At 41.9% G+C, this 24,727-nt stretch overlaps 2 protein-coding genes across 5 annotated transcripts in view; both read left to right on the top strand.

Annotated features, from left to right (window-relative positions):
* prkacaa (protein kinase, cAMP-dependent, catalytic, alpha, genome duplicate a) overlaps positions 1 to 12,678 on the top strand; it is a 21,170-nt gene extending 8,492 nt beyond the window's left edge. For 2 of the 3 annotated variants that reach the window (XM_005745388.1, XM_005745387.1), the window contains exons 2-10: positions 3,990 to 4,051; positions 5,116 to 5,244; positions 5,761 to 5,859; positions 5,969 to 6,051; positions 6,135 to 6,261; positions 6,378 to 6,473; positions 6,637 to 6,759; positions 8,099 to 8,263; positions 9,451 to 12,678. In XM_005745388.1, coding sequence (XP_005745445.1) covers positions 3,990 to 4,051; positions 5,116 to 5,244; positions 5,761 to 5,859; positions 5,969 to 6,051; positions 6,135 to 6,261; positions 6,378 to 6,473; positions 6,637 to 6,759; positions 8,099 to 8,263; positions 9,451 to 9,576 — 1,010 coding nt within the window. In that variant the 3' untranslated portion in view covers positions 9,577 to 12,678. Of the gene's footprint in view, positions 1 to 59; positions 518 to 3,989; positions 4,052 to 5,115; positions 5,245 to 5,760; positions 5,860 to 5,968; positions 6,052 to 6,134; positions 6,262 to 6,377; positions 6,474 to 6,636; positions 6,760 to 8,098; positions 8,264 to 9,450 lie in introns of those variants that run through there. The other variant, XM_005745386.2, reaches the window with a different exon arrangement.
* Positions 12,679 to 15,924: 3,246 nt separating this feature from the next.
* On the top strand, positions 15,925 to 24,703 carry samd1a (sterile alpha motif domain containing 1a). 2 transcript variants are annotated; one of them, XM_005745385.2, is made up of 7 exons: positions 15,925 to 16,689; positions 19,307 to 19,655; positions 20,005 to 20,144; positions 20,271 to 20,331; positions 22,030 to 22,108; positions 22,482 to 22,596; positions 22,840 to 24,703. In XM_005745385.2, exons 1-7 carry the CDS (start codon positions 16,327 to 16,329, stop codon positions 22,984 to 22,986), a joined length of 1,254 nt encoding a protein of 417 aa, XP_005745442.1. In that variant the 5' UTR covers positions 15,925 to 16,326; the 3' UTR covers positions 22,987 to 24,703. The 2 variants fall into 2 exon arrangements, with proteins under 2 accessions (XP_005745442.1, XP_013769369.1); XM_013913915.1 differs by having other exon boundaries at positions 15,926 to 16,689; positions 20,008 to 20,144; positions 20,268 to 20,331.
* Positions 24,704 to 24,727: the final 24 nt, after the last annotated feature.

The following is a 24,727-nucleotide window of genomic DNA, read 5'->3' as shown; positions in this document are numbered from 1 at the left end:
TGTGTGTGTGTGTGTGTGTGTGTGTGTGTGTGTGTGAGAGTGTGTGAGAGAGACATGAGAGGGAACAGCAGTGAGTACTTTGTGTACAGAATAAATATTGATACAAACCAAGCAAGGGACCAATTGATCTGCTCGAGTCTAACGGGAGCAGCACTGTTCTCCATACTATGAGTGCACACTGGAGGTGGATGCTACTTTTTGAACTTGGTCTCCAGCAGAGTGAAAGTCACAGGAAAGACTGAAGACTGCCGGCAGGGACTTTTGGCTGGGTTTTTGTGGATGTGTGGGCCTGCTGACTTGACCAGAGTGCTGTCAGAGGGGGAGGATAGGTCATGAGTCAGTGGCTGTGAGGAAGAGGCCAAGAAGTAGTATAGGGGAGACTTTGCAGGGCTAATGTGTGACAGGAAGAGCTCCAGAAGGCATGCAGGGAAGAGGGAGTCATCCTCACGCTCAAGTGAATCGGGGTCGCGCTCGGCAGATGCTGCAGCACCAGAGGTACCCATAGTCCTCCCAGATGGTAAGAAATTTGGAGCTACAGGAGAATAAGAACATGGATTTTAAAAATATATATATATATAATTTATTTATTTATTTTTTGATCAGCTGTATCTCCATTGGTACTCCTTGATACCAGTCCTGTTGCTGTGTCCATATAGCTGCCAGCAACTTTTTTCCATGTCTTTCCTTTGCGCAGTTCCAAGTTATTCCAGTAATGGCTTTTTCTGCTTGGAAGTGGAAGTTGTGCAACTTTCACAGGAAATGTTTTCTCCCTGGTGACCATTCTGCTTCCATTGCTCTCTGAGAGCCACAGTGCTCCTGACATGTTTATAGGAACTTTAGTCTTTGCCATTGTTGCTCGCTTTCTCCCATCTAATTGTTGGAGCTGCTGGTCTTTTGAGAATTTGCAGGAAATGATGTTTGCTAGATGAGAATTAAGCTTTTCTCTTGGTGTGTGTTTGTGTGTGTGTGTGTGTGTGTGTGTGTGTGAGAGAGAGAGAGAGAGAGATGCACAAATGCTTGCACGAGACATTTATGAGTAGGTAGCTGTTTGTTTTTCATAATTAATTTTCAGTTTTCTGATTCAGACATCACTCCAAAAGGACATTAGCCGTATCACAAAGCTGATGAATAAACGACCGAGCACTTTCATTATTGACAGTTGACTGGCTTAATTTAAACTGTGCCCCAGGCTGTTGTGTTCCATTGATCGCCAAAGCAGACAGAAATTCCACATGATCATTTAAGCCTTAACATTTTTTTTTAAAGAGATTTGTACATTTTTGTAGTTTTAGTATTGATTTTAAGGTAACGGCTATCCATTAGCTTTCGCTTGAATTCAATTCTTTTAAAAAGATGTCAAAATTGTTAAGCTTATAATCTGATCGTTAAAAGTCGTTGAGTCGTTCTCCACACTTCATTTATGTTTTTGTAATAACAGCAACACAGAAAAGTGGACTCAATTTTACTAAAGCAGTTGTCGGCCTACAACTGTCACCATTCTGTTTCCAGTACTAACAGTATAAATAGCACACTTCAGCTCAGCAGCTGTGCACGGTGCAATGACACTAAGGAAGAATGAGGAAGGGTTGGTTATCTACATGTTCCCACAGAGCACTGAGATTAACCCCATAAAGATAAGGGGAGAAAAAGAACTTCTTCATATGACTGTGTGTGTAAAGTTGTTACAGTCTGTCCAAAGGATTACAATGCCACTCAAATGTATACCACTTAGGAATGTCTTTTTCTTCTTCTTTTTTTTTTAAATTAAAGAAAAAGTCATCTCCATCCATTTAAGCTGAGTGCAAGTGTTATGACTGTCATTAGTTGGTTGGAGTCCTAAAATAGCCAAAAAATAAACATGCTTCTACCAAAACTTGTTAGTGTTCTTGTTCTGATAAAGGCAGCCTGTTAAATGCAGGATAAAGAAACCTTGAAGATTTCATATGAATGTGTGTACTACTCCCTGAGAACAGGACAAAATGACTTTCTTAACGGATAAATGCCAGGACTCGGTGTGCAGCTGATTGTTTCTCTAGATGTACTTACCTTTCTCAGTTAAGTCCTAAACTAAAGCCCCTTTTCCATTAGTACCTACTCGGATTGACTCGCCACGATTCGACCCGGATCGACTGGTTTTCCATTACAATCCCACGACGTAACTAACATGCGACACGAACACTACAATAAAGGTGGGCGACTATAACAACAATATACCTGCTGCTCAGTCTGTGGCTTGTCATCAGACTCAGGGATCACTGGGTTGTTGCTGTTTTTTTTTGTAGCCATTTCCCTCGTTGGCGGGTTTCAAAAATGGCGTTTTTGACTTTCGTAAACAAGATGCTCTCATGGGTTACACTAACGAGCTGCCAGTCAGCGGCATGAAATCTGACGTCACAGTTTAGTACCTCCTCGGATTGCTTGGAACCCCACCTGAGAAGTCACTAAAAAAGTACCCGGTACCAGGTACTATGACCTAATGGAAAACCCTGAAAACTGTTGATCTGAGTGGCTTATTTCCTTCATTAAATACTACTATAAGACTGCACTGGGGTTTGGACGACATAGTACACGCTTTTGTATGAGGACCTAAGTGTCTTGGAAATTAACTCATTCACTGCCATTGACAGCTATAGACGTCAATTGCAGTGAATGAGTTAAGTCCCACACGGAATAGCTTTAATTTATTACACAAAGAAATTTATTTCAATGTCGTTTTGACAAACTCAAACGCAGAGGCGGATTTCGGCTTTGCTGACTACATCCTGACTGATTTATCCGTGTTCGGTATTAGTAATTTATTCGTTTCTGCATTTCTAATGGCAGATAAATGAACATTCGAAAAATATTAAAAGCAATTGAGAAAGGCCTTTTACCATTTTACATGAATTGATGTGGCATAGTTTCTGTCAGAGAGCAGCTGTTTGGTTGCCAGCACATATTTGGAACACCACAAACAACAATGAGGCGATTGGGACAGAATGTAAACTGCTACATACATAACTACACATAACAAGTGTCAAAGAAAAAGTATTGGTCAATATAATCCATATACCGGATTTTTAAATCACTAAATATTGATAGCAATATCAGTCTTAGTCCTGCATTGCTTGGGTTCAAGCGCTGACGTGATCTGCGTAACCTTTAACATGATAAACTTGTTTTATATAACAAAGACTCTTTGAAACATGACTCCCGATGGTAGTGTGCCAGAAAATGAGTCTCTTTACGCCTGTGTTGCCATTAGTCTTCCATGAATCATCATTTTCAAGATTTCTCATCAGCTTCAGGTTTTATGAGATTTTTTCACCAAGGACATTCAAAGTGACCCCAGACTTTTGAGCAGTATTTTCAAATTGAATTTGTAAATATATGCAGATTTATATCGTTTTACTTATTCCATTATTCTCCAGTGTGCAGTCAAAGACGTTTGAGGCTTCAAAAGATGAGTTTGTTTAGTCTAAGCCTGAAGTGATACCTCATAGTTGTTCTTTGATGGCAGAAATGTTGATTTAATGAAACCAACCTGGAATTCTTTGAAATTGATCACCTAGTTGTAAGAACAAAAAAGAACAGACTAGAATGAATAGAAGTTCGTTTAGGCTCCAGTTTATTTAAAGCTTTACTATTTCAATTTGGCTTTGTTTTTCATTTGTGTCTTGCTATTAAGTATAGCTGTGTTGTATTATTTTCTCTATTCTGTGAATAAGGTCATCTATAGCATTTTTTTTTTTTAATTTACAAATTTGACAACTTTAACTATGTGCTACGTATTAGCTTGTTCTCTTTCATTGTTGCTTGCTGGCAGCAGCTGATAAATGTTGGCCCACGTAGTAAAAACCAGATAAATCCAGACATCCAGTCATCACAAGCATGTTATGTTGCTTTCCATATAAGCTTGCCAGTGCTTCAATATCCTTATAAAAGTCTTATTAAATTCAGTTAGGTTTGGGTGAAAACTCTCTGAATGGGAATTTTGTTTCTCTTTGCAGTGAAGGAGTTTCTTGCCAAAGCCAAAGAAGATTTTCTGAAAAAATGGGAGAATCCAGCACAGGTGAGATGAGACTTAATTTAGTTTCTCCTCATTACTGTGTCACTTTGTTATTTGTAGCATGCTTTAGTTTTAGTTGTGTTGAGGCACTGTGTTGTTAGTGTATTTCACAATGAATCGTGACTTGATTAATGTTTCTTACGCTCATTTACTCAGATAGCCAGTGTCATGGAAATAGGCCTGCCCCTAAACTAATGAAAGCCCGTTCATTTCTTAAGGGCAGTTCGCCCTCTGCTGGGGATGTGTGTAATAATACAGTTGACAGCCACTTTCAGTCGCAGAATATATAACTCTGCTGGATTTATCAGGCTGTTAAGGAGACTGCATTCTGTCATCCAGACGTTGATCGCTTATGCAGATGTTCCTCGGGGCTACTTTCAGACATGAAAACGGTGTCTGAGAGTGCTACAGGCCATGTGCAGTTTTTCCCCTTAAGACTAGTTGCAGGACTCGATGTGGAACCTACTCTTGTGAACTGCGACCACGCTTTTGAATATCCATTTTTGCCATTGTTAAGAAGAAGCATGATCTCTGTGTCGCGCAGGGTGCTACAGCGAACGACCCACCCCTGACTCGGAGAGAGAAAGAGAGAGGGACCAGCATAGATAGATAGATCATAGACAATTTTCTCAAACTTAATATAATTTGAAGAGATTTGGTGAAATTAAGTTTTAAATGTGAACATGTAATTGCTTTTTAAGGCATTCTGTAGCGCACCGAGCTGCTTAGAAAGAGGCACGCGAGTGCAACTGCACGTGTTTGCCCCTTAATGTAACTGCATGCATTCAGACTTGTGTTGAATGAGATGTGCTCAGATTACTGTAGCACCTTTTATGGAAAATTAACAAGGTCACTTAATCAGCAGCGAAGCCACGACATGTTTAGATGCTGTCAGAGAAGTTCACCATGAGTGTGCCTCAAACAAAAGACGATATGTCCGGTTCATAGTAAAATATCTTGTTACTGATATGGCCTTTTAGTTCAGGTTTAGCAAAAAACTATGTGGGGCTTGTAAGGACAAACAGATTGTGATCGTTCTCTAACTGGCATGGTCTTCTGTCTCCCAGCAAACTGCGGCGTTGGATCACTTCGAGCGTTTGAAGACTTTAGGCACGGGCTCGTTTGGTCGAGTCATGTTGGTGAAACACAAAGAGTCTGGTCAGCATTACGCCATGAAAATACTTGACAAACAGAAGGTACGGTATTTTTGATGAAGCTAATTCAAGAGTATATATTGGAGAGTAAATAAATATGACTCAATTGGGTATCGTAGCATCCCTTGTACAAAAACATTTATACCAAGATTGTATGAACCATTTGTTCTCATATGTTCTTACAAATACTGGCTTTGGAATTTCCAGAATGTCACGTTGAAGTTTAGACGTTTTTCAGTGTCAAAAGACACTTTCTAGCTTTACATGTCAAAGTTTTGGGAAATTCACGCCATAACTACATCATAACTGCAAAACCCCCTGAAACCCTGTGGGTAGCCTGACAAGCAGGTCGTAGAAATGGAACTACGCGATGGGTCGACACTGCTCACAGCTATTCTGATTGGCCTTTTCCATACTGTGCATTTTTGGTTACTTTTCCACAGCGTTATTTGAATTTATCGAAATCTGTCCTGAGATGTAATCATTGTTTTGTTTTTTTGTTTATTTGTTTTTCTTTTTGACAGCCTTCTTACCTTTCTATGTCCTGATCCCTCACAGGTAGTGAAGCTGAAGCAGATAGAGCACACACTGAATGAGAAGCGTATCCTCCAAGCCGTCAGCTTTCCATTTCTGGTGCGACTGGAGCACTCTTTTAAGGTACGCATTTGTGTCCTTCCACTTCTGTTGTTTATCTGTAGTAATTTGGCCGGCTTGTTTATGCGTGCATGCTTTACGTGTCAGTAAGTCTTTCCTCATCTCACTACAGGACAACAGCAATCTGTATATGATAATGGAGTACGTGCCTGGGGGTGAAATGTTCTCACACTTAAGGAGGATTGGTAGATTCAGGTGAGTTGTGTTAACTCTGATGAAAGGCCTCCATGTGCTGTTCCCAGACTTTAAGTATTGAGCCGCGTATGTTGTTTTTGCAGTGAACCACACGCCCGCTTCTACGCAGCACAGATTGTACTGACCTTCGAATACCTTCACTCGCTGGATCTCATCTACCGAGATCTGAAGCCAGAGAACCTGCTCATTGACCAGCAAGGTTACATACAGGTATGGGTTACATGTTTGTATTCAATCATCATCAACAACATTTGCTGCTTAGCGTCTCTAAAAGTGCTCTCCCCGTATGCGACTAGCGGCTAAGGGCTGTTTATTCTGTTTCTTAGGTAACAGATTTTGGTTTTGCAAAAAGGGTGAAAGGCCGAACTTGGACGCTTTGCGGGACTCCTGAGTACCTGGCGCCAGAAATCATCCTCAGTAAAGTAAGTGTTAAGCAGATTAACAGGGGAAATTTAGGAAGCAATTGCTTCATCAGCTTTTAGACTGTGAAACAGCTTTCTTTTTGCTGTTTCCTGTGAACATTGTAGTGTGAAGTGTTTGTTAGCGGACATGTTTGATGCCCTTTGTTTCTCGTGTATTCTTCAGGGTTACAACAAAGCTGTGGACTGGTGGGCTTTGGGAGTACTGATATACGAGATGGCTGCTGGTTACCCACCCTTCTTTGCAGACCAGCCTATTCAGATTTACGAAAAGATTGTATCAGGAAAGGTGAGTTTGGCTACCTGGAAAAATTTGTGTAGGCATTAGAACTGTGCACTTATCCCCAACTAAGGACTCATTTTTACCACCTATTACTGCTTCAAATACACACTGTTACATTTGAACCTTTAGCCTTTATGATTAGAAAAGTGTATAAAATAACGCATTTAGCTTTTCAATTATTATTTCTGAGAAATACTGTCTATGAATCAAGAGAAAAAGTTAATGTCGACTCTATGAGCCGCCGCAAAACTCATAAAATCAAATGCAGACAGGACAGCGCAGAGCACGAGCTGCAGTAGAAAGAAGTCGTGCGTGAAGTGATTCCTCTGTAAAACTGTTTAATATAATGTGTAGTTTATAGCTCCCAAATGTCATCTCTGACTTTCACGTATGGTCTCAACAGTGGTGAGAAAAGCAAAAGAACAACTAGCTGGAAGCAACTCCTTAGACACAAATGTCTCATGCAGCAGAAGGTTCAAAGGAGAGTGGAAACAAATGGACACAACCAGAGAACCATCAAATTTAATTAAGCCGTGTCTCTGTGCTCTTTATGTCTACACAGGAGTCTTTTAGGCACTGTATTGAGTCGTAGGTACATTAACACCGTAGGTGCATGTTTTAAGCACAGGAGAGTGGGGTGCTTTTCATTATGCTAGACACATCTTCTTATTTCCCTTACTGGTATTACTTTCTATCACATTTGCTTCTCATAGCAAGAGAGAGAGAAAAAGAAGGATACATCAGGTTTTCCTTGCATTTTTGCTCTTCCAGTAGGCTCCTCATTTCTTCAAGGTGCATTTATGATTCTTAGATCTTCCATGATAGCAGGGAGGGGGAGGGGGGGGGGAAGAGAGGATGCAAGAATGCTTGTTAGCAAAATGAGAAGAATCAATATATGTATATACTTTGGGCCATACTAAAATGCAAGCTCTTATGCGTGTGTAGCAGGATTGATTAAAATATAAATGTATCTGCTTTGAGAAATGCACATGACATGGAAAATTGAAAACAGCCACTAGAGCGCCTTCTCTGTAGACATGTTGGTGGGTGTGATTTTCCACCTGAAGGTCTAGAGTCTCGCAGTGTATTTAAGTGATTATACGAGGAAGGAATGAATAGTTTATTCCAAACCAAATATAAAAACAATTTCAACCTTGCATGAGAATATAGAGCCATGAATGGTTATTACACTTCAGTTAAACTTTAACTGAATTAGCTTAATTTTCTAAAGTTGAACTCTTACGTCAGAAAAGTCACAATAAGACATTTTTTCCCCCCAAATGATCAGCCTCGGGCCTGAGAACACACTCCGAACAAGACTCTGATTGCTTTCTGTGGTTTGCAGGTTCGCTTTCCTTCCCACTTCAGCTCAGACCTGAAAGATCTGTTGAGAAATTTGCTGCAAGTGGACCTGACCAAGCGCTTTGGCAACCTCAGGAATGGAGTCAATGATATCAAGGGCCACAAGTGGTTTGCCACCACCGACTGGATTGCCATCTACCAGAGGAAGGTAAGAGGCCAGCTTTCATGCAATAGGAATGTGAACATAAATATAAACACAGTCTGGGGTCTGAAAAAACGAGTCGGGGTAAAAGTCCCTCAGACCAGCTGTTTTTCTAATGACCAATAAGTGGTGATTGTATTTAAATCTGTGGGCAAATGACAGATGATTGAGAATTTATGGTCTCAATCACTAGTTTCATGTCTTATAGAACATGGCAATCACATGGTTGATCATTTTGTACATTATTATGACTTTTACAGTAATATAAAAAAAAAGCAGGGGCTGCTTTAGAGCGATGCTACCTCTTGACATGGCAATGTAAAAAAAAAAAAAAAAAAAAATACTCCAAACAATGGTTGTCACTATGGTAGCTACACCCATCTTTTATATACAGTTAATGTTTATAAGTGTTTCTTCGTATTTACAATTGAAGGAATGGAGAAAATTCCTTATTACATTCTTTCCTTAAAAACGAAACTGCTTTTAATGAGATTTCGGTCAGCTTAGGTGTGTTTTGTGACTGCGGATAATTTCCCTGTGTTCTGCCTGTGTACAGAGGGTATTTCAGTGGAGGTTAATGGGGAAAAATATGCAAAGGTTTTAGTACTTTCCCCTTTCCTTCATGCAAAAAGTGGATTCTGCAGAAAACAAAAGCACTGCGCCTAATTTGAAAACCCATGTTCAGCCTTTGTCAGTATAATATGAATACAAATACAAGTTTGAGCTCCTGAGTTGTAGCTTTTAATTCCTAATTCACAGTTAAAGTTGTCAAAGGGTTTTTACAAAGTTTAAATAGCTCTGCATAAAACGCATGTTAAGGGCAGCTGCCTTTATAGGTAGACCTGACACCACAGACAGGTGAACCTGTCCCCCCCACCACCTCACCTCTCTATTTGTTTTTCAGTTTGATTACATTTAAAGCTAATGTGGATTCCCTGCAAAAAGACAAATAACTGATTAATGTTAATTGAATGAATAATTGTGCTGAATAACCAGAATTATGGCTTTTTTTTTTTTTTGCCTTAATCAAGCAGCCTAAGTTCAAATATGGGCATCTGGGAAAGTACATGATTACACTGATGGTCCTGCAGGGTGTTCACAGATATCAATGTAGGAGTGTTTCATCGAATACTGCATTTGAAGTTACACTTTAACCGCTTTGTCTGTGCGTCTGTCTCCCATCTGCGTTCCAGGTGGAAGCTCCCTTTATTCCTAAGTGCAAAGGCCCTGGTGATACAAGCAACTTTGATGACTACGACGAAGAAGAAATCAGAGTCTCCTTCACAGAGAAGTGTGCAAAGGAGTTTGCTGAGTTCTAGATACCAACCACGGTAGTGATATTATGAGAGAGAGGCAGGGATTTAGAAAGTTAAAGGGGGTCTGAGGACAGAAAGCACTGAAGTGGACTGATAACTTGCTTATATGTGATGAGGAAAACGATGTAAAATCCACCCCCCAAATGGAAAGACGGAGGCAAAGTGATAAAAGATCCAACAGAACCAGCAGTGTTGCCTTTTTGATTGTTTCTCAACTGTTACCTTTACACTTTATTTATCCCTCTTGTGTTTTGTGCCAGGGGCTTGACAAGAACAGGCATAGGTTGTGGCTGTTCAGCTAGATTTGTTTCTTTCTGATGGTGTAAATGACATGTTTTCAGTCTCTGCAGGTTGAGGCATTGATTTTTCTGTTAAGGTACTGAATCTGCTAAAGCTCCTTTTTTTTTTCTTTTTTTTTTTTTCTTCTTCCCTCCTCCCCCTGAGCGGGCCCTCTCTTCAAGCTTCTCTAAGAGTGATCGTTGTATCTTGTCTCCTCCCCACCCCCAGTCTCCTCTCCACCTCTCCATCCCGAATCTGTCCAAGCAATACCAAGTCCAACAGCAGTGCCTATCATAATGCCAACTGGTTGGAAAACTGTGTCGAAAGCGTTGGTGCAGAGCTTTGGCTACGGTGGCGGTGGCCCTCGTTCCCGTTTTGGTTGAAAGCTTGAAAAACTCTCTGCACCTGCCTTTGTCTGCTCAATGTGGCATGATTATTGGGTAGATGATGCACTCTGCTGCTTGCCGCTGAAGCAGCGGCGACCTCTTTGATCAGAGTGAAAATGATTTATCACAGTAAACTTCACTGCGGTCCTGCTCGTTTAGGGACCCGCGGGAAGTAAACATGAGGTCTGCATTTAAGTCTGTCTTTCTCTTAGCTGAATTTATTAGAGCATTTTAAAAGGAAAAAAAAATCCTATCAGTGATCATTTTGTCCTTTTTATGTCGATCTCTGTGCTTGTGTGTTATTTAGTGCTCACGGGTGGGTTTAAAAAGCTGTGATTTAGCAGCAGCTAACATTGTGGTCACACTCCTGACTATTGTTTATTTAAGTCATAGTACATTTATACATGTATATTGATATATATAAATATAAGATAGAGAACATGAAATATCCATCTTTTTTCAACATATGTCTATGTCTCATAGCTGTGAAACTGACTTTAAGATTTTATAAATAAACAGATATTATATAAATTCTGCCAAATTTGCAAACTGAGAAAAATGCAGTTTCCTGTATGTGACTGATGGTGGTGGATTTTAATACGCAAAACAGTAGCAAAAGGTTTCAACAACATGTGCATGTTATTTTTGTACAATATCACTTTTAAAGAAAGACGGCAGAGCTTTGTGCTTTGCTCGTGCCGAGGTACCTGAGATCACGAATAATGTTTAACATTAAAAAGGACAGTCAGTGCTCTATTGGAAGATGGATTGGGAACAAGACCCAGTTAAATGCGTCAAAGTTCTTCTGGGTTTGAGTCATTATTCAGTTGTAGGGCAGCAGATTGCAGATAATTGTCACCGGGGTTGTGCTTCTCCTCTTCCCTGACCTTTTTGCCCCACCCCTCCCCTTTTTGTAATTCTCCCTACATCATCACCTTCGTAGATTTACAGTCCAACCAATTTTCTTTTTCTTTTTTGAACTGTTGGGTTTGGGAGTGTTTTGTTTCTTTTATTTTTCCAGCTCTCTCTGTAACAAATTAAAACCAAGGAAGCAAACCTAAAGCTTTTTTTTTTTTTTTTGCCAAGTTTCTTTACATGGATGCAAGACAATCGCAGACCAAATCTTATTGCTGGTTTGTTGAGTGAACACAATGTTTTGGTTCATTGAAGGACTTAACGCTGTCGCCCACCTGCCATCCATACATAGGCCTTAGGTGCTAGACCTTGTCCATCTCACTGAAAAGTTTCTGTGAACTGTTTGATGTGCATCGAGCTCTTTGTCATACAGTCGTGTAACGTGACATGTTTAGAATGTTTTGGGGGGGTTTTGGCTCCAGTTGATTTCAGTTGGCTTGAGTGATCATTTTTGGCAGTGTCTTAATACGATTGAGATCAATCGCAGGATGCTTTGTTTTTTCCCTTTTTTTGAGAATGTCTTGAAATGGAGAAGTTTCAGTGCTGTTTGGAAACCTGATGTGTGTGGGGTTTTTCTTTTTCTTTTTAAATACATTTAGTTGGCAGGTTTGGTTTTTCTTGCACGTGGTAAAGCAGCCCAATGAGAAGACTTCCCTCTGGGCCTTAGACATGTTTGAAAAAGCACTGTTTCCACAGCTAACGGTCTGGTTGCTGGTTAACCTTTTTTCGGGGGATTTGTTTGAGCATCACACTAAACAGTAAAGTTGCTCACTAACCAAGCTGTCCAGCCTTTTGAACACAGTGAAGCACAGGCCACACAGTTCATTTGTGCTAAATATTTGAGTCCTTTAATACACACTGTAATGTTTTGAAGAGGGCACATGTAATGCCTTTCTACCCAGCGATGACTAAACCGTCGACAGGTAGAAGGCAACGCCACTTGATCCACTTCAGACACCGAAGCATCACACTTTGTTTTTTCTTTACAATACAAGACGTATTGTCACTTTTCTATCAGCTATCAACTGCTCTGTGCTACTTAAGGTTTTTTTTTTTCTCCCGTCTGCCTTCTCTTTTCATCAAGTTTCCACACACACTTCTTTCAAACATAACACTTTTTACATCTGAGATGTTTTGCGTTCATATTTTCTAATTGTATTTTCAGAAAAAGAGAGGAAAAAAAAAAAAGCAAAAACAACATTAATCTTTCTCCTCATGACCTGGGTACAGTGATTGTGTAGTCTATTGTACCTTTTGGGAAACAATACTGTATATCCTTGCCTTCGACAGTCTTAACTATCTTACCCTCTTCTGGAGAACTTGACAGATACCCTTAGAACACAATGAGTATGTTAAAAATATATATACATAAAGTAATATTTTGCAAAATGTATCATTCCAATAAAGTTTTACTTGTTAAGACTAATATGTCTGGGTTATATGTAAACTTTCTCTTCACTTCGCAGAAAGCAGTTGTAGGGTAACAGCTGGATAAGACAAATAAACATGCCGGTAGGTGATGGCAGATGCTGTATTTCCACCGTCCTGTCTGTTATTGTGAATGCTTTAAGAGGATAGCAGGCGCAATTGAATAATGCAGTGTTGTGTTCATCCTGTCACAGTATGGTGTCAGTTACCAACCAGCTCCCAGCACCCCTTTTCCAAATGTAACCCCAACCATAGTGCACTTTTATTTTTTTCTTCCCCCTCTTTCTTTCATTCCTCCTCCTCACTTGCATCTATCTGCATAAGTCATACAGTTGTATGCAAAAGGGTTTGGCACCCTGCGGCGAATTGCATATTTTTGTTGATTTTTGAACTGAAGACCAATAAATACGACTCCTGCAGCAAACGCGCATCAAAAATGAATTCTCCACATGTTAATGCTCTCCTGCCACTTTGATTTATTTAATGAAATAAAAAGTACTTGTGGGCATGTGCTGTTAAAAGCTTCAGCTTGGGTTTCATGTGTGGATCGCTGTCGTCTTGCAGAAGTCAGCCACTTTTTCAGTTGCACTTCCTTGGCTCGATCGCATGACATTTGCATCCTGAATTTGCTGATAGGCAGTGAAATTTTTTTTCTTCCCTTTTATCCATGCAATGTTTCCTGTGACACCACCCCAAAGCACAATATCCCCAGCCCCAAGGTGTTCTTTTCATCAGTGCAATTCCTTCCCTCTCTCTTTCTCTGAATATATATGTATAGATATCTATAGATCTATATATGTATCGCCAGTAAATATGACCAAAGAGCTGAGCTCTTTGTTCTCCATACAAGTCTGGCCTATCCAGATGTTGCTCTGCATGCTTCAGATGCTGAGTTTTTAATAATAGGACCTCAGATAACGTTTCTGTTTTTAATGGTTTGCATATTGGCCACAATAATCCACCATGGAACTTTTTCAAGAAGCTCAAGCTGAAGCTTTTCCCACTGACTGAGGGGAGAAAAGAATTGTGATTTGTTTTCTTAAAGATTAAAGCAATCTGCGAAGGAGTAAGGGATTCAGAATTTCCAAATCAAGAAAAGCCTCAAATCACAAATGAAAAACTATTGGAATGCCTCGCTGTGTAAAATAAAGTGGGCAATTTGGCCAGTGGTCCGCATATGTTTGCACGTATTAAAGGCCTAGAAACCTGAGCCATCATTATGAATGCACTATTGCCATTAAAAAAATACAAAGCCATGGAGTAAATCTGTTATTACATTACACATTACATTAAGAAAAATGTTAGTGCATATTTGTAAATGTGGAGAACATGCAGATGAGTGACTAATTAAATGAAAACCTTAAACTTTGACCTTTTCATTGAGGGTATCTGGTGACTTTGTCAAGCTGTGGGTGACATAGTTTGAGCCTATGATGTCTTCTTAGGGGCTAATGGTCACTTTAAATCAATACAGATTTGTCCTAAGTGATCCCATGATGAAACTGGGGTGGTTTCTTTCAGGATGACAAGGACCCCACCCTATCTAAAATGCAGAAAGGGTCACTGAATGGGCTGAGAGACTCCTGACTTAGTTTAACGCCTACAGGAGATTAATAAACTAACAATGCTCTCCGCCACCAAATCAGGATATCTTTTCACGAAATGGTGCAGAAACATTAACAAGGTGCTTTGACATTATGAGGCAGCAGTTGGTGACCCCAAAACCTTACCAAGATGTAAGTTAACATATATACTGTAAGCTATAATGTAAAAGCTATAAATCACTGAAACAGCTTTTGTGGTGGTGCAGTACTGTGTAAAAGCCCTGTGCTACCCCTCATTTCTTTATATCTTGCTTCCAAAGAGCCAAACTTTAACAAATTGCAATGAAGTGCTCTTGAGCAAAAGTTCTCTTGGCTTTTTGGCTGCTGACCTATGAATCATTCAAGCATTAAAAAATGCACATAACTCGAGGGATGAACCTGTGTTGTGGCTACACAGACAGCTTAGCGAAGAACCATTTTTTAAATTGTCTTTAGGCACTTTGTTACTAACAGCTTGTTGCAATATTGCAAAAGCATGTTTGTTTGTTTTTGTTACATTTATGAAAAATGCCAAATATAACACAGTTTGGTGAGCATAAGGTAGTATTTGTGCACCAAGAGGGTGATTCTTAAAGGGCAACTAGCTGAAAACTTGGCATATCTCAAAATTCTGAGCAGTGTGTCTTAAATTTGAGGCTAATAGAAGAAGTATCAGGCCTAAAAGACTATCTACAGCAGATGAACAATATCTGAAAAGTCATATCCTTAAGTAATAAGAAAAAATCCATCAAAGATCTGACCTTAGAGACAGATCTGGCTCTTCAGTTGATCCATCTGCTGTTCACTGAAGCCTCAGGAGAAATGGTCTCAGTGGAAGGGTGGCTGTCAAGAAGCCATTCTTACGGAAGGGAAACGGGGAGAAAATCCTGAGGTATGCCAACTTACACAAAACTGGACTGAAAACCAGTGTCAAAAGCTCTTAAGGAGTGATGAATCCACTTCAGGTCAGGGAGAAGTGCAACAGTGTGTGTCTGCAACCATCTGTAAAACATGATGGAGGCTCTGCCACGGTATGAGACTGCATTTCAGCCAGAGGTGTTGGGGGGGCTCTTATGAATGCAGAAAGTGCCATCAGACTTTAATCCACCATGCAATACCACCTGGTCAGCATAGTGGCTTTATATTTCAACATGACAATGACCCAAATGCACTTGCTAATACAGTAAAAGCATACCTGGACAGAAAAATACACAATGGGGCACTGTCAGTCCTGGGCTGGCCTTCTCAGAGCCAGCAACGTGGGATCATTTGCACAGAGAACAGAACAAGAAGGCAGCCATTATTCAAAGAAGAGCTCTGAATGTCCTTCAGGGAGCCTGGAGAACTATTCCTGACTTACAAGAGAGTTTGGGCTTTGTTGACAAATAAAGGTGGTCATACCAAATAGTATGGACATGTTTCAATAAGTTGCTTAATCTCTTTACCACTTTCCCAGCAAAATATTAGGTAAAACGTGAAGGGAAGCTCAAGACTCCTCCACTGTACTGTAAATCTAAAGGAGAATGTACCATTGACAATCGTTTGTATATTCAGATCACTTGTGCAGTGTTTGATGGCTGCACGGCTTGTATGTAATTTGTGGGTTTTGTTGTTGTTGTTTTTTTTATAAAATATATGTATTGCCTGTTTGTGCAATGCTTATTTCTTACTTAAGATTTAGGCATCGAGGGGGCGTCTCAGTTTGGTCTGTGGCTTTGATTTGATTTTGCGAAGCTAGGCGAAGGACTGGATCACGTGTTAAGAATTATTTCCGTGACAGGATGTTTACTCTAATCAAGGGTTGAACGATAATACTAATAATAATAGTTGTTGCCAGTTTGTGTTAATCTTAAACAATAAACAAAAAGCTACCTTTCCGACCAACTGGACCACACTTAATACCGAGTGCGGGCGCTCGTTCCCGTTCAGGACTGCATATTCCACCTTAAAAACGCCTCTCGAGTAAAACTTTTCGCTCTAACTCCCTCGTTCCACCTTAAGCGCAAACGCAAACGCAGGAGGCGTACAGCGAGGTTTCCGCTTCTCAGTAGGGCTCGGACCGCGGCTCACGAAAATCACCGTGTGTAACGCACAAGGTTGACGCACTGAGGCACGAAAAAAAAAACGGGGAAAAAAGAGAGCAAAGCAAGCGAGCAGAAAAGATGTCTGAATCCAAGTACCGCGAGTGGATTCTGGACACTATCGACTCGCTGCGGTCTCGAAAAGCCCGGCCGGACTTGGAGAGGATTTGCCGAATGGTCCGGAGACGACACGGGTCCGAGCCCGACCGAACCTGCGCAGAACTGGAAAAACTGATCCAAGAACAGACCGTGCTGAAAGTTAACTACAAGGGCTCCATTTCGTACCGAAACGCCGCCAAGGTTCAGCGGAGAAGCAGAAAAAAAGAAGATGTGTCGTTAACAGCGGCTGCGAGAAGGAGCGCCGTGGAAGAAGCTAGTCACTCCGACTTGAGCAACGGGGACAGCGCTTTCGGTCCCGCTGACCAGGACGAGGAGGATTTGGAGGTATGTGGAGGCTGATGCTAGGAGGCACGTTTTCATTGTCATGTCACCTCACAGAAAATTAACAGGTGGGGGGATTGAACGACCACTGTTTGGTGTGTAAAAATAAAACATGTTTTGCCGTGTGTGTGAGAGTGTGTAAGGGAGTGGAGGGGGACGGTGAAGGGGAGTGATTTGCAAGTGCACCCGAAACTGCCGCAGACGGGGAGCGGCGGTTGGACCTCGCTCGAGCGCAGCCGAGGTGGAGAAGGGGAGGGGGAAAGAGAAAAAAACTGAAGGTGCGCGTGAAGGGAGCGTGTGGCACAATTTGTTTCTTTCTTTTTTACACAGCGCGACAGTTTAAAAGCGCTTTAAATGGACGGCGTGAAAGCGCAAACACGGGACGGGGAAAAGTTGAACCGTCCTGTTCGTCCGCAACAACCCGAGCCTCCATTATCGGTAGCAGAAAGCGCTTTTCAAGCCACAAACTCGGCGTTGAGGGAGGGGGAGGGGGGTGCTGTTAAGGTTCCGCAATGACAGTTGAGGTAGCCCGGAAGTTGAGAAAAGTGCACTTTCATAATAATGGCATGAAAACTGTGCCCCGCTGGTGGGAATTTTATTTCGAAACGCAAGTCTGGATGTGTGTCTCTTCATTCTCTGTCAACGTGGGAGTGGGTGAAGGAGGAGGAGGAGGGGGGTGGAAAAAAAGTCTCAAACACTGCGAATGTAGGAACCTGACGGGGGGACTGTGGGTCATTGTTGCATTTTTGGTTGTTTTATGCCAGGGAAACAAACGGGGCCCGCTGTTGTAAACAGTGTCGCTACAGCCGTGTCCTCAATCATATTTTTGACCGCCCATGGCTAGATTTCCACCGTTAGCCTCGGTCTATACTTCAAAATATGCCCATCGCAATGTGCAGTGTGCTAAAACAGACACAAAATCGACTGCAAGCGGTGACAAAGTAGTTACATTGTGGGTGCAATCACTTCATTTCACCAAACTGCGTTTCTTCTTCGAGCGATGGACGATTGCCGACGCAGTGCTTGAAGTCGAACCCCTAGATCCATTATCGGACGCACTGCCAAGCCCGGTCACGTCCAACGTCGTGGTGTTAGCTGTTTTTTTTTGTTGTTGTTGTTGTTGGTTTTTAATTTTATTGCTCATCACGTCCCGTACAGTGGCGACATCTCGTCTCTGTGTCTGCCAGCTGTGCGCCGACAGTATTTTAGGAGGAAAATCAGCACCACAAAGCTCTGAAATATGCAAGAGCCGGCAGAAAGCTGAAGTAACATAAAGCGACCGCAAACTGTTCGTCCGGCGCTAGATGGCGGATGCGCCCGTCCGATTTGGGTTAAGCCGAGATCAAATTGTTCTGTGAAAGGCGTGTGTGTTGCTACAAGACCGACTATGCGTGACTGCTTTGAACAGACCCCTCTGCGGGGTGTTAACCAGCTTTTGCCAGCATACGAGGGGGTCAAATGTAGACAGTGACGTGTCCGATAACGGACTCATTCGTGTGACTCTTTTCTGTCCAGTCGCTTTTGCTGTAAATCGTTGACCCGACGCAAAGTCAAAGTAGACTGGTAATCGCGTCGTCCGCTGCTCTTTCTGATCGGAGGGCTGCCCGTCGAGTTAAAGCTCGGCTTTTATCTCCGACTGGTCCGCCGTGCAGCGAGCGGCTCGGCCCTGGAAAGCTCTCTGTTTTTATTTCATTTGACTATTTCCCTTATTTACAAAAAGAGCACAGACACAAAAACAAGGTCTATACCGCGTCTCCCAACTCCATGCGCACTTTGGAGGAAATTTGAGGAAAAACAACAAGAGCATGAACAAAAAACGCCTCCCATCGGCCCCTTTTGTGCTCTCGCGTGTTAAAATTATCAATCAAGTAGGCCTCTTAAAAAATAAAAAAAATAAAAAACACGGGGACGCACAGAGTACGTCGGCGGCTCTGAGTGTTTGTGAGCCGAGATGTAAATCATGTTGGGCTGAGATCCCCAGGGGCGTTATGTTTTTGTGACCGTGCCTCGGTGAAAGTTGTGAGAAATGCAGTGCGACGGCTGAATGCCGTTCAAGCGGCTCTTTCCTCAGGAGCGGGGCGGGCTTTCGTGCGCTCATGTGCTCGACTGCTGGGTCTCGGACACGCAGTCGCACACGGCGTGATTTTTCACTCGGGGCGCCGTCGTCGAACCGCTCCAGCGAAAGGAATGTGTGCGTTCGTGAGAACTCTTAGCTGCCATGAAAAAAAAAGAAAAGACAAGATTGTGTTTAAATGTTTTAATGCAGCGGGGTACATGTTTGTGACGGGAGGGCTCGCACTCTGCGGAGTGAACGCTGTACCGCGGAAAGGGACGGAGGCATTCAAAGGCAATAATTTACCACCACCGCGGTCAAATTGCGACATCAGTACGAGCTTGCCTTCATGTGATACCCTCAGCCTACAATCAGTGCCTCTCAGTGTTCCCAACAATACCTTACAACCTTGTCGGGCTCAGCAGCTTTTTTTAAGTTGCTGCTAATAACAACTTGATGTCTCTTCCTGCTTTTTGTCCCCTCTCATCCAAATGAAGATTTAGAAACATCTAGAAAGCTTCTGTGCAAATGTGAAATCACGTTTCCCCCTCTGCTCCTGTGTTCCAGGCTGACACCTCTATAGCTATGGACACAGACAGCAATGCAGACGAGGAGGGGGGCGATGAGAGCCGGGATGGGCAGGAAAGACCCTCACCCAGCCACACACATGAAGATGCCACTGTGCACTGTGCCCCCGTGCGAGCTGTCTCTGCTCCCTGCTCTCCCTCTGGCGCTAGGCCCGGCCCCGGGTGCAGCCCTGGCTCCGCTCTGGACTGTGCCTCTTTCCAGAAGGCTGGTGAGAGGCCCAACTCCTTGCCCCCCTCCAGCCCCAGGGCCCTTGCACACAATGACTGGGCTTATGATTCTGCCGTCTGCCCAGCAGAGCGCCAGCACCCAGGAATGCAGAGAGACAAAGGTATTCACGGTGCTACACACAGAGCAACGTGCGCACAAAGCACTCTAATATCAGTTTATGTGCAAGCTTACGCTCAGCTTTGCGCTGGATATGAAAGAAGTCGGTGGGAGCTTTTAAACACCTGTGTAATTATTTGTGGGATGTTGACAGTGACAACTGTAATGTAAGCCAGACACAGAGATGCAGGGGAAAATAATATATTCTCATAGCTTAGTGATGATCCAGTCTGAGGCGCATTCATCCATTTGGCTGTCATAAATTTCTCCTATTAGACTAAGTAGAATTTGGCAGGTCAGATGTGGACGATAATCAGCGTATAATTGGTGTTAATTGGCCCACTCTGTGTTAGCAGTATTCATGAAGCCAGCGGCCCAGTCTGTAGCTCCTGCCCCCTGCGCTGTAAACAACGTAAAGAAAGATGATGGAAGCAAGGTGGAGGACAGAAGCGTCTCGTCTGACCAGTTGGTGCCAGACTCAGCAGCACGGCCGGTAAGGGCCTGTTTTTTCCTTTTGTGACTAACATCTGTATCTGTCCTCTGCTTCTTTGATCCCTCTGCTTCCTACCTGACATTGTCATGTTGAATTCATCTTTGTTCTCTCGTATTTGACCAGCAGGATGAGACCAGGAATGCTTCTAATGGGAGATCACAAACACTGCCTTTGCTATCTGACAACTGTGAGTTACATAGTTTTCTCTTGTTTGTTTGTGTTTGTATAGCAGGCTTGCAGGTTCTATCTCTTTTGTAAAGCTTGACCACTGAATCGTTCTCTCACTTTGGAACATGGTTTCTAATAGAAAGGGAACTTAAGGAGGTTAACTAAATGTCAATATAATGGGCATAAAGGCTCCATTCTGGTTGTTATTTGGCTTTTTGTACCAGTACTTGCCTTCAGCATTGCTTACGATCTTTTGACTGCTTCACAAGCGTGTGCTGCTACCTTCTGTTCAGCTAGTACCCAATGTAGTTAGAGGTCATTGCAACACTTTGTCAGGACTGACTTGTAGAGATGGGGTTTTTAGACTGTCCACAGATGCATGATATGAAGAAAAATGACTACATTACCACCACATAATCAATTAATGATTCAGGTATATCTTGTTGGCTCTTATTTTCATTCTTTCTTAAATTTGATTACATTTATTCCATCCTTTGTGGTGGGCAAAACACAGAAATCTCATTTTAAAGTCTTTCAGCTTTTATCACTTTAACTTGAGACTTAGCCAGCAAAACAAAAAGATGTTAAATGACAAATATATGTTCTTCACCACCACTGTTAAGTCATCTAGGCCCATGGCGATCATTAGGTGAACCTGATATGTTGGTACATTCCTAGTAAATCTGTGTTTGCGGGAAACAGTGAACTTTCAGATTTACTAAGGATCTGAGTCAGTTTTTAGGGTTAAAGTTTCTGTCCAGAAGAGACAGAGGCTTCCATTCTTGGTAGATGCTAGTGGAGGTTTTTAGTGTGTAAAAATGAATGCAGTTTGTTGTGTTTACAGGGAGAAACCTAAAGGTAAAACACCTCAAATTGACCATGGTAGTTCTTACTGCTAAATACCCAATATGCTACATTGCAAGCCAGCTGTTAACCGATGCCTACAGTAATACGACATCTGACACATAGATATAAACTGCATATGTGTGGGGTGTCATCTAAATCTGAATTTAACTAATCCTGAAATGGGCTTAGCCAGGATCTAATGTCTCCAATCTTTATCTAAAAGTGATCATTGCAGATCCCTACTTTATTTTCTTCTCTGTTTTATTACTTCAGGGATCTGTGAGTGACTTTACTCATGCCTGAATATCAAAGTGAAACCTGCATTTTTCTTTCCTAAGTGAGACATTGCACACTTACAATGCACAGTGGCAAAGCTGGCATGGAGTTTGCCTTGGAGGAGCGGTACCCATCTAAAACATGGCTGCGTCCTCGTCATGCATCATGTGTATGACAGCAGGCCTGCCAGCATCCTGTGAAAGTGGTCCGGTGTAATAAGGGGCTGTATCAACACTCATTCACCGAGCCCTCACCTTACTGAGGTGTGAAGCAGCTCTAATAGAAAAACATACCATAACTGCAGACAACCCAGTATGACTACAAGAAGCTGGTCCAACATCGCTCTGCTGGATATCAGCGGAATGAGTTTGCACATTTAAAACTGGAGCTGCTTTTTTTTTTTTCTTTTCCTTGAAGAAGATAAGTTAGAGCTCTGTTTTTCATTTTAAGACTTTTCTTTTTTTCTGTTTGTTACTCATAAGAGCTCAGGTTCAGTTCACTTTTTATGAATGAGCTGCCCTGCGGTCGATGCAGATATCATCTGCATTTGAGGAATTTTTACATTTATTATAATGTGATTTCTGTTTGTCAACAGGCACATTTAAGAAGGCAGACACATCATCCTTAACAGCAACTGATGACAATCTTCTGAATGGTGGTAAAGTGGATGACGTGTGAGTATCCTGTTAAACACACACACATATATATATATATATATATATATATACACACACACACACACAAAATACAGCAACTGGCAGGATCTGAGCATTTAGCCATAATTACCTGTCAGCCATTTAATCTGCCAGCCTCAGCTCAGCATGCAGATAGTCCTTGACGGTGTTTGGCCCACACTTTTTGGCAAATTGTCCAGATTATCAGTTCACCTTTGCTGAGGGACAGCACTTAAAATAATTATAGTAAACTACCCTGTGGGTCATGTAAAAGCTTGAAAATGAAACAAAACAAGACATTACCTGCACACAGATGCCATATTGAGGTTTTGTGACTCTTCTTGATTTATTTTTAAATCCTGTAATCCACCAGGTCTGTGAAGAAGGAGAAGATGAGCCAGAACTTGTTGCAGTGGACTGTGGCAGATGTGGCCAGTTATTTCTCAGCTGCAGGATTTCCCGAGCAGGCTGTCGCTTTTCGAACACAGGTTAGTGCAGTGGTACAGAGCTACTACAGAGAGCATTGCTCATACATCAGAGTCAAACCTAACATACTCCATCACTTCATGGATTTTGTTCTAATGTATTATTTTTTTAGAGGCTCTGTATATACACTATGAGTCTGTTGCACTGTTCAAAACTGAAGAATGGTGCCGTTGGGTTAAATACTCAAAGCATATCTTTAGAAACCCAAGCGTAATTCTAATTAAATTCTTTTCCCTCTTTTGCAGGAAATTGATGGGAAGTCTCTTCTTTTGATGCAGCGTAGTGACGTATTGACCGGGCTGTCCATCCGACTCGGCCCTGCCCTCAAAATCTACGAGCGCCATGTAAAAGTGCTGCAGAGGACCCATTTCCTGGAATGCGAAGACCTTTGAAGTGGCGATTGACATGGCAGACTGCTGCATTGACTCAAACTTCCATTTAGCGCCCCCTCTCACTACTGCCCACTTTCATATACAGTATGTGTAGAGGGTGTGTGGTGGAGGGTTTCGGTGGAATTGACTTTCACTGTGAGAATGACCAGAAACTGAAACACAGTCGTCCTACCTCTCATTACGGTCTTTAGTTTTCAGATGGTTTTCATTTCACTCATTGCAACCCCGTTATGGAGGGAAGAGACCGCTGCATTCCGAGTGTTTTAAAGCGGTGCAGCAGCAACCTTTCTGCAGAGTAAAACACTGGGAAAGTGAAAAGTTTAAGCCTTCCAACCAAGTGGACCACCTACACAGACATGGCTGTGGACACAGTGCTGTCGCAGCTTTGGATGTCCCCTCTGTGTCTGTTACCACACATTCTGTTTACCCAGAAACTGTTAATCACAGAAAACAAAGCACAGCAATTGTGCAGTTTGCTTTTTTTCCCCCTTTAATTTCTTTTTATTTCATGTGATGAGTGCTGGAGAAGTCAGACTATCCAAGTACCTGCATTATTAGGGCTGCCCTTTATATCTTGTTTTTCTTTGAAGCCTTGGTAATCAGCAGTGAATAGTTGACAATTTTATAACTAAAGCATCATCTGACAGGTGCTGTGCAGAGAGAATGAACAGCAGGACAACAATGGGAGCTAGAGCTCCATTGCAAACCAGTACTTTTCATAGTTTTTTTTTTTACTTGCTAAATAGGTATGAAAGTCACTAATTAGCAGCAGTGAGGTGAACTAAAGCATGACAATCACTGCTGAGAGTCAGATGCTGTGCACTCAAGCTCAGATCTTATGGGTTTGTGTTTTTTCCACATTGAGAAAGAAAAAAGTTCCACCTACACGATGAATAAATATCCGAGTATTTGGGTGCAGCCCTAATCTGCAGAGTCTGATTCCTAACCTATCATTGCCACCAGTAGCTGCTGTTTTGGATTATTTCTTCAGTACCTTTTATAACACTGAGGCCCTTTTCAGACATGGGATATGTGACATTGGTGTCTAAGCGACTGCACTGTCATTCAAACGTAAGCCACTTTCCTGTTAATATTCCTCTCGATTTCATTCAGACACACCCGCAGCAGTGAGGGAGGCCCGCGGCACACGTGCATCGCAGAGGAATGTTTTACTGCGAATCAGGTCCGGAACAAAGTGTCAATGTCTATTTGTTATTGCTCTTTAGGGCATTCTCTAGTGCATGTCTGAAAGGGGCTGGAGATATAACCAACACTTGAGCTGATATGCTACAACCTGAGGGTTTTTGTTTTTTTTTTTTGTTGGTTTTTTTTCTCCTTGTATTGTCTTAATTAAAAATGACTGTGGTCCAACAATACAGTTGCACTTTGGGGAACGATTGCAAATAGATGTGACCAGAATATGTGCAACCTAAAGGAACTTGCTTTTACACATACACAAAATAAACCTGCAAGAAATGTTGTTGTAATACTGAATATATTGTGAGACATTCAACGGAGCTGCTCAGAATCTGTTTACAAACAGATATCTCGATGAAATGCAATATTTTATCTTCTCTTATTCCTTTATAATTTTGTCTCGTCTCTCTTTGTGTTTTGATCTAAGCCAGCCACTTGAATTGTAACATTCCACATAATGTAGTCTGCATCTCCAGTGTATTTCCCTCCACATTTTATCTGTAACACAACAGACACTTTTGCGGAGTTGCAAATAAAACTCGTG

This window comes from Pundamilia nyererei, unplaced genomic scaffold, assembly GCF_000239375.1.
Source record: "Pundamilia nyererei isolate P.nyererei 1_Seehausen unplaced genomic scaffold, PunNye1.0 scaffold00158, whole genome shotgun sequence".
Taxonomy (NCBI): Eukaryota; Metazoa; Chordata; class Actinopteri; order Cichliformes; family Cichlidae; genus Pundamilia; species Pundamilia nyererei.
The sequence above is the reverse complement of the archived record's forward strand: the minus strand, read 5'-3'. Positions and strand labels throughout refer to the sequence as shown.

Excerpts from the sequence above, each read along its gene's own strand:
- samd1a (XM_005745385.2), top strand. The coding sequence starts at position 16,327 with ATGTCTGAATCCAAGTACCGCGAGTGGATTCTGGACACTATCGACTCG. Across the intron at positions 16,690-19,306 it reads AGGACGAGGAGGATTTGGAG|GCTGACACCTCTATAGCTAT; the intron begins GTATGTGGAGGC and ends CCTGTGTTCCAG. Across the intron at positions 22,597-22,839 it reads CTGTCGCTTTTCGAACACAG|GAAATTGATGGGAAGTCTCT; the intron begins GTTAGTGCAGTG and ends CCTCTTTTGCAG.